The 13268-nt window shown below is 43.3% G+C and overlaps 1 protein-coding gene across 5 annotated transcripts in view; it reads right to left on the reverse strand.

Moving 5' to 3' along the window:
* The window catches only part of LOC120929121 (mitochondrial ornithine transporter 1-like), a 55990-nt gene that overhangs the window by 20051 nt on the left and 22671 nt on the right, over positions 1 to 13268 (reverse strand). For 4 of the 5 annotated variants that reach the window (XM_040340355.1, XM_040340354.1, XM_040340351.1 and 1 more), the window contains exons 2-3: positions 7298 to 7394; positions 2128 to 2386 (exon numbers count right to left, since the gene is read on the reverse strand). In XM_040340355.1, the coding sequence (XP_040196289.1) occupies positions 2128 to 2386; positions 7298 to 7352 (314 nt within the window). In that variant the 5' untranslated portion in view covers positions 7353 to 7394. Of the gene's footprint in view, positions 1 to 2127; positions 2387 to 7297; positions 7395 to 10906; positions 11054 to 13268 lie in introns of those variants that run through there. The other variant, XM_040340353.1, reaches the window with a different exon arrangement.

Consider the following 13268-nt stretch of genomic DNA (forward strand, 5'->3'; position numbering starts at 1 on the left):
TAGCAACAGCTGAGAAGAAAAAGAGCGGAGGGCGCACCGACCTCGTGTGATACTGATAAAATATATTTATTCAAATATTAAAATCAATGGTTATACTCACAAAATTGGAGTTAAAACCAGGCTTTAAAAAAGAGTACAGCAGATGTCCAGCATCGTCAGTGGAACACGAATAATCGTTTGAACCAGTTGATGTAATAGCTGACGCGTTTCGGGGGCGTACCCCTTTCCTCAGAGCTAACGTGGTCTGCAAAGCCTGATTTTAACTCCAATTTTGTGAGTATAACCATTGATTTTAATATTTGAATAAATATATTTTATCAGTATCACACAAGGTCGGTGCGCCCTCCGCTCTTTTTCTTCTCTTTTATAGTTTCATGAATTCCCACGATTTTGAGGAGGGCTGCAAGACTCTAGATGATAACTTTTAATTGAACTGCACCACTTCATAGTACTTCCTAAAAATATCAGAGCGCAGGAGACTTGTTTTTGTATATTTGTATAGCAACAGCTGACAGGAGTATAGGAGGCACCTGGCACCTATAGCAATGGCTGACAGGAGTACAGGAGGCACGCGGCGCCTATAGCAATGGCTGACAGGAGGCCCCTTTATCCTTTTCATACAATACCTGGACAAGCCAAGGGAAGAAAACTTTCTCTGCTTCCCTCCCTCAGCAGCTCAGTGAGGCCACACCTCATGGGGCAGAGGTATGGCCAGCCAGCTGCAAGACCTCTCACTATTAGAACCGGTATATTGGCAGCCTGGCCAGTGCATATCACACAGCTTCTCCAACTACTATGAAAGAACCTCCACAATTGCTACTAGAGCACTACGGATCCATTGGGGTGGTGCTTCATGCTCGGGTCTTGGATCCCTCCAGCTCTTTGCCTGTGTTACCAGAGCTACTCTGGGCTTCACCGAGAGGGATGTGGCTTATAAGTAAAGTACATAGAAAAAGGATGGGGCAAGTAGGATTTTTTCAGTACTTGATAGACTTGAGAGGGATTAGAACACCTGACGTTTTTTTTTTTTTTTGCTGTCTGTGCCCCTGTTAGGGAGATTCACTTTCTCTATTTGTTCTGTTTACTGTTATCACCAAAAGTAAAAGAAGTTCTTAAATTTTGGGTTGTCCCCAGAACAGAAATAGAAGGGAAATCTTCCAATGGGGATACTAGTTCTGGTGACAACCAGGAACTTCCTCACTTTTTAGGGATTTTTTTTCTCACTTCCTGTTTTGGCTACGGGACAGGAAGTGAAGAGAAATCTTCCCAACAACAGACTCTGGGACACAGATGGCAATTTTTTTTTTAAATAAATGGACTGGGTTTATAACACTCACTTGCTCTATCTAAAATGGAAAAAAGTTTTACCTTTAGTTATACATTAAAGGGGTTGTAAAGGTACAATTTTGTTTCCCTAAATAGCTTCCTTTACCTTAGTGCAGTCCTCCTTCACTTACCTCATCCTTTGATTTTGATTTTAAATGTCCTTATTTCTTCTGAGAAATCCTCACTTCCTGTTCTTCTGTCTGTAACTCCACACCGTAATGCAAGGCTTTCTCCCTGATGTGGAGTGTCGTGCTCGCCCCCTCCCTTGGACCACAGGAGAGTCAGGATGCTCTCTACGTTGCAGGTAGAGAAAGGAGCTGTGTGTTAGTGGGCATCCTGACTCTCCAGTAGTCCAAGGGAGGCGGCGAGATGTGTGTCCTGACAGATTGTTACTGGCATTTAAAAGATGAAGGGAATAATATATAGAATAATATATTGGGACCCAGATACAGTACTCTGACTCTGCTGTAGTCCAAGGGAGGGGGCAAGCACGACACTCCACACCAGGGAGAAAGCCCTGCATTACTGTGTGGAGTTACAGACAGAAGAACAGGAAGTGAGGATTTCTCAGAAGAAATAAGGACATTTAAAAGCAAAATGGAAGGATGAGGTAAGTGAAGGAGGGCTGCACTAAGGTAAAGGAAGCTATTTAGGAAAAAAAAAATTGTACCTTTACAACCCCTTTAATTAGAATGATTTCTCATCAAATGTTCTTATTTCTGGAATAATGTTAAAGAGAAAAATAAAATCTTCAGCCATGAAGGACAGATAAAGACATGCATATTTAATTTAGCCACTTACCTTAGGTGCGCATTCTTTTCCAAACCAGAAACGTTCCGTACAATTCTCTGACAGAAGCCGTAGCTCATGAAGAGAACCGAGTTCTCAGATATATTGGCGAGAAGGGCTGGGCCGGTTCCTTTGTAGAATCCTCGGAAGCCCATCTGTTTGTAAGTCTTTACACCACAGTCTATGAGCCCTTTATACAGGTTGGGGAACGTCTGCATTTTTACCTTGGCAGTGTCAAATGGCTGTCCAACTAGGACACATGCTGTTCCACCTGAAACAATTGTTTAATCTTATTGTTTTTATGAATTTATTATTTATTAACTCCACATCTTCTTACTTAAAACCTTAAAGGAACACTAAAGGTTTGTTTTTTATTAGATCAATTGATTGCTGTAAGCTAGAGCATTTAAATATCACTTACCTCATTTTTCCTTTTGACCACCAAAATACAGTAATCCAGGTTTGAAAATGCCATTTCCTGTCACTCCTCTTCTTGCTTTCCACCAGCATCTGAGCCGTTTTGCATGGTGGAAAGCAGAATGTGCTCACCCCCTCCCTATGACTACAGCCCTGCGTGAAGATGCTCTCTTATCCCTCATAGGCATGGAGGCTAAGCCTAATGGGAACTGTAGTTCCCATTAGGCCGTGATGTAGCAAGAATGAATGCGCACCGCAAACCAGGAAGTCAATGTCCCGGATTCAGGTAGATTTGCCCCTTATTTGCGGAGGCGCAGGGCAGCGTTTTTGCCCTGCGCCCCCGCAAATTTCCTGCGCTACCCGCGATTCACGGAGCAGTAGCTCCGTAAATTGCGTGTGCGCTGTGTAAACTTGCCCTGCGTAAGGGCGCCTAATGTAAATGATCCCGTAGGGGGCGGGAATCATTTAAATTAGGCGCGCTCCCGCGCCGAGCGTATGCTCCGTCGGGAAACTTTCCCGACGTGCATTGCGGCAAATGACATCGCAAGGACGTCATTTGCTTCAAAGTGAACGTGAATGGCGTCCAGCGCCATTCATGAATCACTTACGCAAATTACGTAAAATTCGAACGTCGCGACGCGGGAACGACGGGTATACTTTAGCATTGGCTGCCCCTGCTATTAGAAGGGGCAGCCTTACGCTAAACACGCCGTACGGAAACAACGTAAATTGCGTACGCAGGGCTCGCGCAACATTGTGAATCGGTGTTAGTATGCAATTTGCATACTATACACTGCGCACAATGGGAGCGCCCCCTAGCGGTCATCGCTAGAATGCAGCCTAAGATATGCGTGGCATAAGAGCCTTATGCCACGCAGATTTTAGGCTGCAGTCGGCGTTACGATGTTCCTGAATCAGGAGCATTCGTAACGCCGGGGCAAGTAAGCAATTGCGCTGTGTAACCTATGGTTACACAGGCGCAATTGCTACTTGAATCCGGGCCAGTGAGAATAATGATTCAGGAGTGACGGAGGTGAATAAAACGGCTCGATTTCAACAGGTATCAAACTAGTTATAATGCAAAACATTACTTTTTACTTTATCAGCTACTGTCAGACTTTAATTTAAGAGGAAAATATTATTGTCTTTACAACCCCTTTAAGCGATACCCCAGAAAAATGGCTAAATACACAGCTGAAGTACATACATGTTGACTAGTATACTTTCCAAAGGATTTGTAATTTTGTCCACCCAGTCTTGTAGGAACCTCTGCTAGACAACACAGCCAGGTCTTGAACCTCCCTGCAGACTACACTGCAGATACACAATACAACCTTGTCTAGGATCTCACTAAAGCTCTAATTGGACAGTAAGGGAGCACAAGCACATCAAGATCAACTAAAAAAAATTATTGGTTATCATTTTGGAATATAGTGATAAAAGAGTCTTTGGTTTTTGAGACAAATCAGTGGCCTTTACTGGCATGTGTTCTGGAAATGCAGCCATTGCACTGTGGCCTCCTCCTGCGGTGCCTTGTGATGTCAATAGCTAAGGTATGCGATTTCTATTTGCGTGGATTGCTTCATTTTCTGCTCCGCTAGCACTAGCTAAATAATAATGAACCTCTGATCTAATTAGGTCACAGCACCTAAAATACTCTCACATTGTGCTGGAATAAAGAATCCAAATCCAAGTGGTGCAATATGTAACAACCCGGAGACTTGAGATAATTGTCACTTGCTTACAGTTTTTTAGAAAAACAATTATGTGCCCACAATCAGTCTGTAACCCCTCCTGGTAAAGCGATTGGGGAAACTATAATTGCTCTCAATGTCTTGAAGTGGGGAGTCACAATCAGCTAGGCTTGTTTTGTAATGTTGAAAATGTTTGAGATCTTATCCAAGTTGCTTATTTAGTTCTAATTAGTGTCAGAAAAACACACCTCAGCATTTATACTCACATAAGTAACAAGTCTGTGGAAAAAGCCTGTTCTAATTATCTAACCTGTTTATCATCAGGAAGTCTGCAACCGATATTATTTCTTAGATTTATTTAGCTGAAGGTGTAAATTGTTGTCAAAAACGCTGGGGTAGAGATGTTCCAAGAAAATCATACATGGGTGATGGATTATGTTGAAGGTCCACATCTGTATACAGCAGTGGTCTCCAAACTGTGGCTCGTGGACCAGATACAGCCCTTTGACTGCCCCTATCCGGCTCCTGGGGAACTATTCCTCACACTGGACGCCAAAAGTGGGACATGATTCCTGCCAAAATTGGGCACTTTCTCTACTATTGATATCAATGATGAGGCACTATTCTGCCCATTGATATCAATTATAGAGCACTATTCCTCCAACCAATACCAATGATGGGGCACTATTCCTTCAACTACTATCAGGGACGGCACACTATTCCTTCGACTATTATCAATGATGGGGCACTATTACTCCAACTAAAACTAGTAATGAAGAATGCTTCCTCCAAATAATACCAATTATGGGATACTGTTCCTCTAACTAATATCAGTGATGGGACACTATTCCTCCAACTAATACCAATGATGGGACACTATTCCTTCAACTAATACCAATGATGGGGCACTATTCCTTCAACTAATACCAATGATGGGACACTATTCCTCCAACTAATACCAATGATGGGGCACTATTCCTCCAACTAATACCAATGATGGGACACTATTCCTCCAACTAATACAAATGATGGGACACTATTCCTCCAACTAATACCAATGATGGGGCACTATTACTCCAACTAAAACTAGTAATGAAGCACTCTTCCTCCAAATAATACCAATTATGGGATACTGTTCCTCTAACCAATATCAGTGATGGGACACTATTCCTCCAACTAATACCAATGATGGGACACTATTCATTCAACTAATACCAATGAAGGGGTACTATTCTTCCAACCAATACCGATGATAGGGCACTATTCCTCCAACAAATACCAATGATGTGGCACTAGTTCTTCAACTAATACCAATGAAGGGGCACTATTCTTCCAACCAATACTGATGATGGGGCACTATTCCTGCAACCAATACCCACGATGGGACACTATTTCTTCAACTAATACCAATGAAGGGGCACTATTACTCCTCCTATTGAATACAGGTGTTATGCAATTGTTTTACTCCCACTGATCCCCAAGCTGTTTACTTCCACTGATGCCAGGACATTTTCTACTCTACTGGCCACAGTTTGACCCCCTAAAGCAGGGGTGCCCAACCTTTTGAGGAGCAAGGGCCACTTAACCACTTAAGCCCCGGACCATTTTGCTGGTCAAATGACCAGGCCACTTTTTGCGATTCGGCACTGCGTCGCTTTAACTGACAATTGCGTGGTCGTGCGACGTGGCTCCCAAACAAAATTTACGTCCTATTTTTCCCACAAATAGAGCTTTGTTTTTGGTGGTATTTGACCCCCCTTTGCGGTTTTTATTTTTTTGCGCTATTAACAAAAATATAGCGACAATTTAAAAAAAAATTCAATATTTTTTACTTTTTGCTATAATAAATATGCCCCCAAAAATATATATAAAAACGATTTCTTTCCTCAGTTTAGGCCGATAAGTATTCTTCTACATATTTTTCGTAAAAAAACAACAAAAAAAAAAACGCAATAAGCGTTTATTGATTGGTTTGCGCAAAAGTTATAGGGCTAGATTCACATACCTTTAGGCGGGCGTAGCGTATCTCCTATACGCTACGCCGCCATAACTTTGAGAGGCGAGTATGGTATTCTCAAAGATTTTGCCGCGATCTCCTATCATCTGTGCCCAGTCTTGCCACACAGAGTTAATCCAGTTCTGCATGATACTAAAGTCAGTTAAAGTAGAACTATAGGCAATTTTTTTTATAATTTTTTTATTTTGGATAGAGCAAATGATGGTAGAAACCCCCTGTCAGATTTTTTTCCACCATCTGTGTCCCATTGCAGAGATTTCTCTTTACTTCCTCCTGGAAGAGGAAGAGGAAATCCCTGCAAATTAAGGGAATTCCTTGGGGGCTCTCAGGTCACCACGACTAGTGTCCCCATTGGAACATTTCTCCCTTATTATTTTTCTGGGGACAACTCAAAATTTGAGGATTTTATTTTACTTTCACTTTCAATGCTAACCAGCATAATTAGAGAGGTTGAATCTCCTTAAAGTGGAGTTCCACCCAAAAATTGAACTTCCGCTTTTTGGAATACCCCCTCCGGTGTCACATTTGGCACCTTTCAGGGGGAGGCGGGAGCAGATATCTGTGTAATCCAGCGACCTACGCCACGCCCGGCGCATACTCCGTCCCCTCCGCTGTCTTCTGGGAGACACACAGGTCCCAGAAGAAAGCAGGGTCACAGTGGGATCACGTAGCGCGACTCGCGCATGCGCATTAGGGAACCAGGAAGTGAAGCCGCAAGGCCGAAGATGGCGGTGCCTCCACCCGAGAGCCAAGGGACAGATCGGCCTTGGGTGCCAACATCGCGGGCGCCCAGGACAGGTAAGTGTCCATATATTAAAAGTCAGCAGCTGCAGTTTTGCCTTTAGTTGTACTTTAAAGATAAGAAAAACTTATGACTATGTGATTATTATAGATGCTACAAAATATACAGCTGGAATATGATTGGTTGCAGTGACTAGCATGCCTACCTATTTTTCAAACTTGTTTTCATACTTATGACTAAATGTTCCATAGCAAGCCACAGACACAGCTGAAATTGGCAGGAAATATTGTAGAAGCAATAATCATTTATTACCTAAGGCACCAGCCGTCAGATCTATCGCTGCTTGGATTGTGTTGTTTGTCTTCATGTTTCATAAATTAGGCTGTTTCCAGAAGGGTAACATATAGGTCTAAAGAATAAAATAGATAAAGAAGATATTGAATATACAATGGATGTACAGTATATTTTATAGTGTACTTGAAATAGCTTTTCGATAAAAAAGTTTAACCTGGCAAGTTATGGTGAGGTTGGCCAAAAGGAACCAAAACACCCTCAACAAAATCAGAAGTGCCTTCTTAAAACAAAAGGTATTTTCATGTCTGGCTTCAATCTGCATACTTGGTCAAGGTCAATGGCACAAGTAGTTTGGAAGCCACTAGATCACCATGAAATCCAGAAAACTATCATTTAAAGAGGGGGTTCACCCTATAAAAAAAAAATTCCTAGCATTAAATTAAGCATAGTAGCGCGAGCTACAGTATGCCTTTATTTATTTGTTTTGCCCCGTACTCACTGTGTAATCCTATAGTGAAGATTCCGACTCCCCGTGGGGAATGGGCGTTCCTATCCAGAGGGAAAATGATTGACGGCCGGCTCTGGCGCGTCACGCTTCTCCGGAAATAGCCGAAATAGGACTTGGCTCTTCACGGCGCCTGCGCATAGTCTGTGCGCAGGCTCCGTATAGCGCCGTGAAGAGCCAAGACCTACTCCGGCTATCTTCGGGGAGCGTGACGCGCCAGAGCCGGCCGTCAATCATCTTCCCTCTGGATAGGAACGCCCATTCCCCGCGGGGAGTCGGAATCTTCACTATAGGATTACACAGTGAGTACGGGGCAAAAAAAATAAATAAAGGCATACTGTAGCTCGCGCTACTATGCTTAATTTAATGCTAGAATGTTGTTATTGTGGGTGAACCACCGCTTTAAGAAGGAATTAATAATGCAGCCTATGTATTACTCTTAAGGTCCATACACATGATCGGACTTTTTGAAAACAACGGTCCGGCAGACCTGTTTTATCGGACAATCCGACCGTGTTTATGCTCCATCGGACAATTGTTTTCGGTTTTTCAACGGACAAATGTTCACTGTGCATGCTCTCAAACTTTCCGGCAACAAATGTCCGATGGAGAATAATCTGATCGTGTGTACACAAGTCCAAACACGCATGCTCAGAACCAATGCTAAAGATCAGACAACAATAGCAGAAGTTGCCCAAAGGGTGGCGGTAAAGAGCTGAAAAACCACGTGATTTGGTGAAAGTTGGCTAAAAATGTTCTGCCGCGTGTATGCGGAACAAGTTCCCGGCCAACGTCCTTTGGACCAAAACCCACGGAAAAGTCAGATTGTGTGTATGAGGCTTTAGATTAAATCTTCCAAAGAGTAGATATTAACTTATCATTCAGTGCAGATCCAAAAACATGAGCTTTTTTCCCTCAATAATTTAATGGGTTGGGTGCCGTGTGGCCAGAGGTACTATATCTGAAGGTGCTCAATTATAGGTCAGGTACAGTAGCAAGTACAATGTTGGATGACCGGGATCAGTATAGGACCACTCAGCATAAAGAAAATCAGTCTTATTTACTGTGGGAAACTGCAAGACACCAATGATCTTTTTAGCTGTCTGTAAGGGCGACATTTTAATCATTACCGTAAGGTTTGCATTCTTCCCACTGGCAACCAACGTAGGGGTCATCCCTCCCACTGACCACCCCTGTAAGGAACATTCTTCCCACTGACAACCAACGTAAGGGTCATCCCTCCCACTGACCACCCCTGTAAGGTGCATTCTTCCCACTGACAACCAACGTAAGGTGCATTCTTCCCACTGACAACCAACGTAAGGGGAATGCTTTCCACTGACAACCACTGTAAGGGACATTCTTCCCACTGACTACCAATGTAAAGTTGGCCATACACAATTCATTTTTTCTCATTGAACCAGGATCCAAATACACTGATAAGCTCTGCCAGCTATAGCCAAAGGTGCTGATCGAGCGAAAAAATTTCAACAGCCTGGTTAATAGATTGACTTCTGTACAACCAGTCTGCCCATGCATGGATCAACATTTGTCTGGTCCCTACTGAACCGGCCGAATTTCGATCCATGTATGGCTGGCTTAAAGGGGTTGTAAAGGAATTTTTTTTTCATAATAAGCATCCTTTACCTACAGACATTCCTCTTTTCACTTCCTCATTGTTTGTTTTTGCTCAGAAGTTGCTCTATTTCTTCTCTGTTCTGTTCACCTCCTGCTTGTCTGATTTTACTGACCACCGTGACTGGAGGCTTTACTGCGGTGGTCAGTAATGGCTCACCCCCTCCTGGGAACTACGAGCCAGATTCACAAAAGAGATACGACGGCGTATCTCCTGATACGCCGTCGTATCTCTGAGATACGATTGTCGTATCTATGCGGCTGATTCACAGAATCAGGTTCCGCATAGATAGCCCTAAGATCCGACAGGTGTAATTGACTTACACTGTCGTATCTTAGGCTGCAATTCTAGGCCTGCCGCTAGGTGGCGATTCCATTGCGGTCGGCGTAGAATATGCAAATGACTAGTTACGGCGATTCACGAACGTACGCTTTACCCGTCGCTCTAAATTTACGTTGTTTCCGTCGAGATACGCCGTGTAAAACTAAGGCTGCCCTCTAGGTGGCCTAGCCAATGTTAAGTATGGCCGTCGTTCCCGCGTCAAAATTTGAAAATTCACGTTGTTTGCGTAAGTCGTCCGTGAATGGCCCTGGACGCCATTTACGTTAACGTCAAAACCAATGACGTCCTTGCGACGTCATTTAGCGCAATGCACGTCGGGTAATTTTACGGACGGAGCATGCGCAGTACGTTCAGCGCGGGAACGCGCCTAATTTAAATGGTGCCCGCCCCGGATTTACGTTACACCGCGGCAAGTTTACAGGTAAGTGCTTTGTGAATCAGGCACTTACGCTGTAAACTTGCGGCGGTGTAACGTAAATGGGATACGTTACGCCGCCGCAGCGTAACGTATTTGTACCCTAATCTGGCCCTACATCTGTGCGGCAGGACGCTCTCTACGTGTTAGAGACTTCAAGGAGGTGTGAATTACTGGGCGTGCCGCAATTCATACTGGGAAATGTAGTTCTTACATGAACGAGAGCCGCAAACCAGGAAGTGAATGAGAAAACAGAAACTAGAATGCCGGAGGTGATATAGATGAAGACATTTAATAGGTATTTACTTGTTTTTTAACAGAATCATTACACTCTTCTGTCTGTCTACCTTGCAGACATTAATTTTAGGCAAAATCTTTTTTTTCCTTTCTAACTCCTTTAAGGGTTTTCCCATGGGCCACCAATGTAAGGAGTATTTATCTGAATGACCACCATAGCCAGAGGCATTGTACCCACTGACCTCCGATGAATTGGTTTAAAACAGGGTCCTTGAGCCCTTAAAAATGATTCCCCTTCGGCAGAAAAAGGATATGAAAGGATGATTTAGGCAAACATTTCTCTTTGATAAATACTATAGTATGATAAAAGTAGTGAAAATATTAAATACTACATATATTCAGGATATATAATAAAGTGATCAAGGTAAAGGTCTTAAAAGAAAGCTTGATGAAGGGATTCGTATATAGGAGAAAAGTATGTTACAAACTCACCGCTTTGTTTCCTCTCAAGTCTGTGTGACTGGCAATGATAGCACATGGACATGTACTTTCTATTTGTTTGAACTGTCTTCTAATCCCTGTCACTAAAATGACACTTTCCCCTCTCTCTGTTTGCATATTCCATTGTGACCCTTTCACAATTCATTCATCACATGTTCTGTTATAAAAAACGAAGTACTGAGGTGAATCAGGACAAGATCTCTCAATGTACTGATAATTGTAAAAACACATACAAAAAAAAAAGTTTGCTCACTGGTTGCTTTGTTTAGTATAGTCAAGGATAAAATAATAATATAAATATAGCATTAATACTTCCTTTTGTATAAAGCAATCGTCTGTTTGATGAAAATCCTGTGTTTACCAACCTCAATAGTTTAAGGGGACATTTCCAGAAACAAGTGGATGGCTCATTGACAGGTTCTCATCTCCTACTGGATGGTTCAGTCTAAAGCACGTGTCAAACACAAGGCCCGCAGGCCTAATCTGCCCCACCAGGGAATTTTTATGTGGCCCTCGCACCCAGGGCTTTTTTTTCAGCTGGACGTGGTGGAACCCCTAAACTCTGCACTCTGTACACAGCACACCCCTGAACTCTGCAATGTGTGCATTGGGCACCCCTGAATTCCACATTCTGTGAAAAGGGAAACTTCTGAACCCTGCATTCTGTGCATAACACACCCCAAACCCTGCACTCGGTATGTACTGCATCCCTGAACTCTCCACTATGTACGTAGCACACCCCTAAACTCTAAGGCCCCGTACACACGAGAGGATCTATCCGCTGGAATTTATCCGCGGGCCGGTTTCAGCGGATAGATCCCCTGGTGTGTACGATCCAGCAGATATTTTTCCCCGCGATGGATTTCCAGCGGATCAAAATTTCTTAGCATGCTAAGAAATCTATCCGCTGGAATCCAGTCCAGCGGATTGATCCGCTGGTCTGTACAGACACAGCGGATCAATCCGTCCGATTACATCCCTCGCATGCGTCGTAATGATTCGACGCATGCGTGGTATTCCTTATAATACAGCGTCGCGCACGTCATCATCGTGGCGACGGCGCGACACGTCACCGCGGAGGGAATTACGCGGGGATTTTGATCTCATGGTTAGTACAACCATGAGATCAAAATCCGCCAGAGGATTTATCCGCAGAAACGGTCTTCCGGACCGTTTCCGCAGATCGATCCTATCGTGTGTACTAGGCATAAGGTGGAGCGTGGTTCAGTTCCTGCACCTACTCTCTGAGGAAAAAAAAGGCATGGATAAATTTATATAATCTTACCGATACAACCATAATGCTGATGTGGGCTAGGATGAAATTAAGTTTGACTCTGGTTTAAAACTTCAGTGAGACAAATGAAGCCTCAAAGCCAGTAGCTTTGCTGACGCTTTAGCTATACCATAGAACTCTGGGAGCTTTTTGACATGTTTTAAATGTTTATTTGTAAAACAAAAGGTGTATATAGATCAGCATTTCTCAACCAGAGACCTACAGTTTGCAAGAGGTTCATTGGGCAATGAGCAGTTTCTCCCCTCCAATGGTCAACAACAGACACCAATGATCTTTTAGCTATCTGTAAAGCCCCGTACACACGATCGGAACTTCCGATGGAAAAAGTCAGACTGACTTTTTTCATCGGAAATTCCGACCGTTTGTATGCCCCATCGGAGTAATTCCATCGGATATTCCAAGGAATTCCATCGGAGTTTAGATAGAGAACATGTTCTCTTTTACTCCGATGGAATTGCGTCGGAATTCCGATGTGAGTTTGGCCGGGCAAAAGCCCAATCGTGTGTACGGGGCTTAAGGGAGACATTCTCCCCACTGACCATCAATTTAAGGGTCATTCTGCCCACTGAGCCGGTGTGTACACTCGCATCCGATCCACCTAGATGGAGGGGGGCAGATCTCCTTCTGTTTTTTTAGTGGACCGTATTGGATTGGAGGTAGGTGGCTGTAAACGGACACACTCGCCTGTCCAAATGAGTGAATGGAGGATTCTATCAGGTCCATCTCAAAAACTGACAGGAGGACCTGATCGGACCCTTCGTGTGAACGGGGCTGTAGGGTTTACAACTATTTTAAAGCCAGTGCAAAAATTGGAATGCAGGGATATTAGTAATGTGAAATGTAATAATCCAGATGGATGTAAAAAAAAAAAAAAAAAGAAGATAAAGGAACATTACAGGCCCTATGAAACTGTGTCAAAGGGGAGCCTGCTGTTTTCTCTTTTAATGATTAAATGAATTAGATAGGTCAAGGAGTGCGCTGCTACAACCTGAGCACACCTTATCAAATTCTGCATACATAAAAGACCTCAAATATACTGTATTTTCTCTTCATACAATA

This window comes from Rana temporaria, chromosome 2 (genome assembly GCF_905171775.1).
Source record: "Rana temporaria chromosome 2, aRanTem1.1, whole genome shotgun sequence".
NCBI lineage: Eukaryota > Metazoa > Chordata > Amphibia > Anura > Ranidae > Rana > Rana temporaria.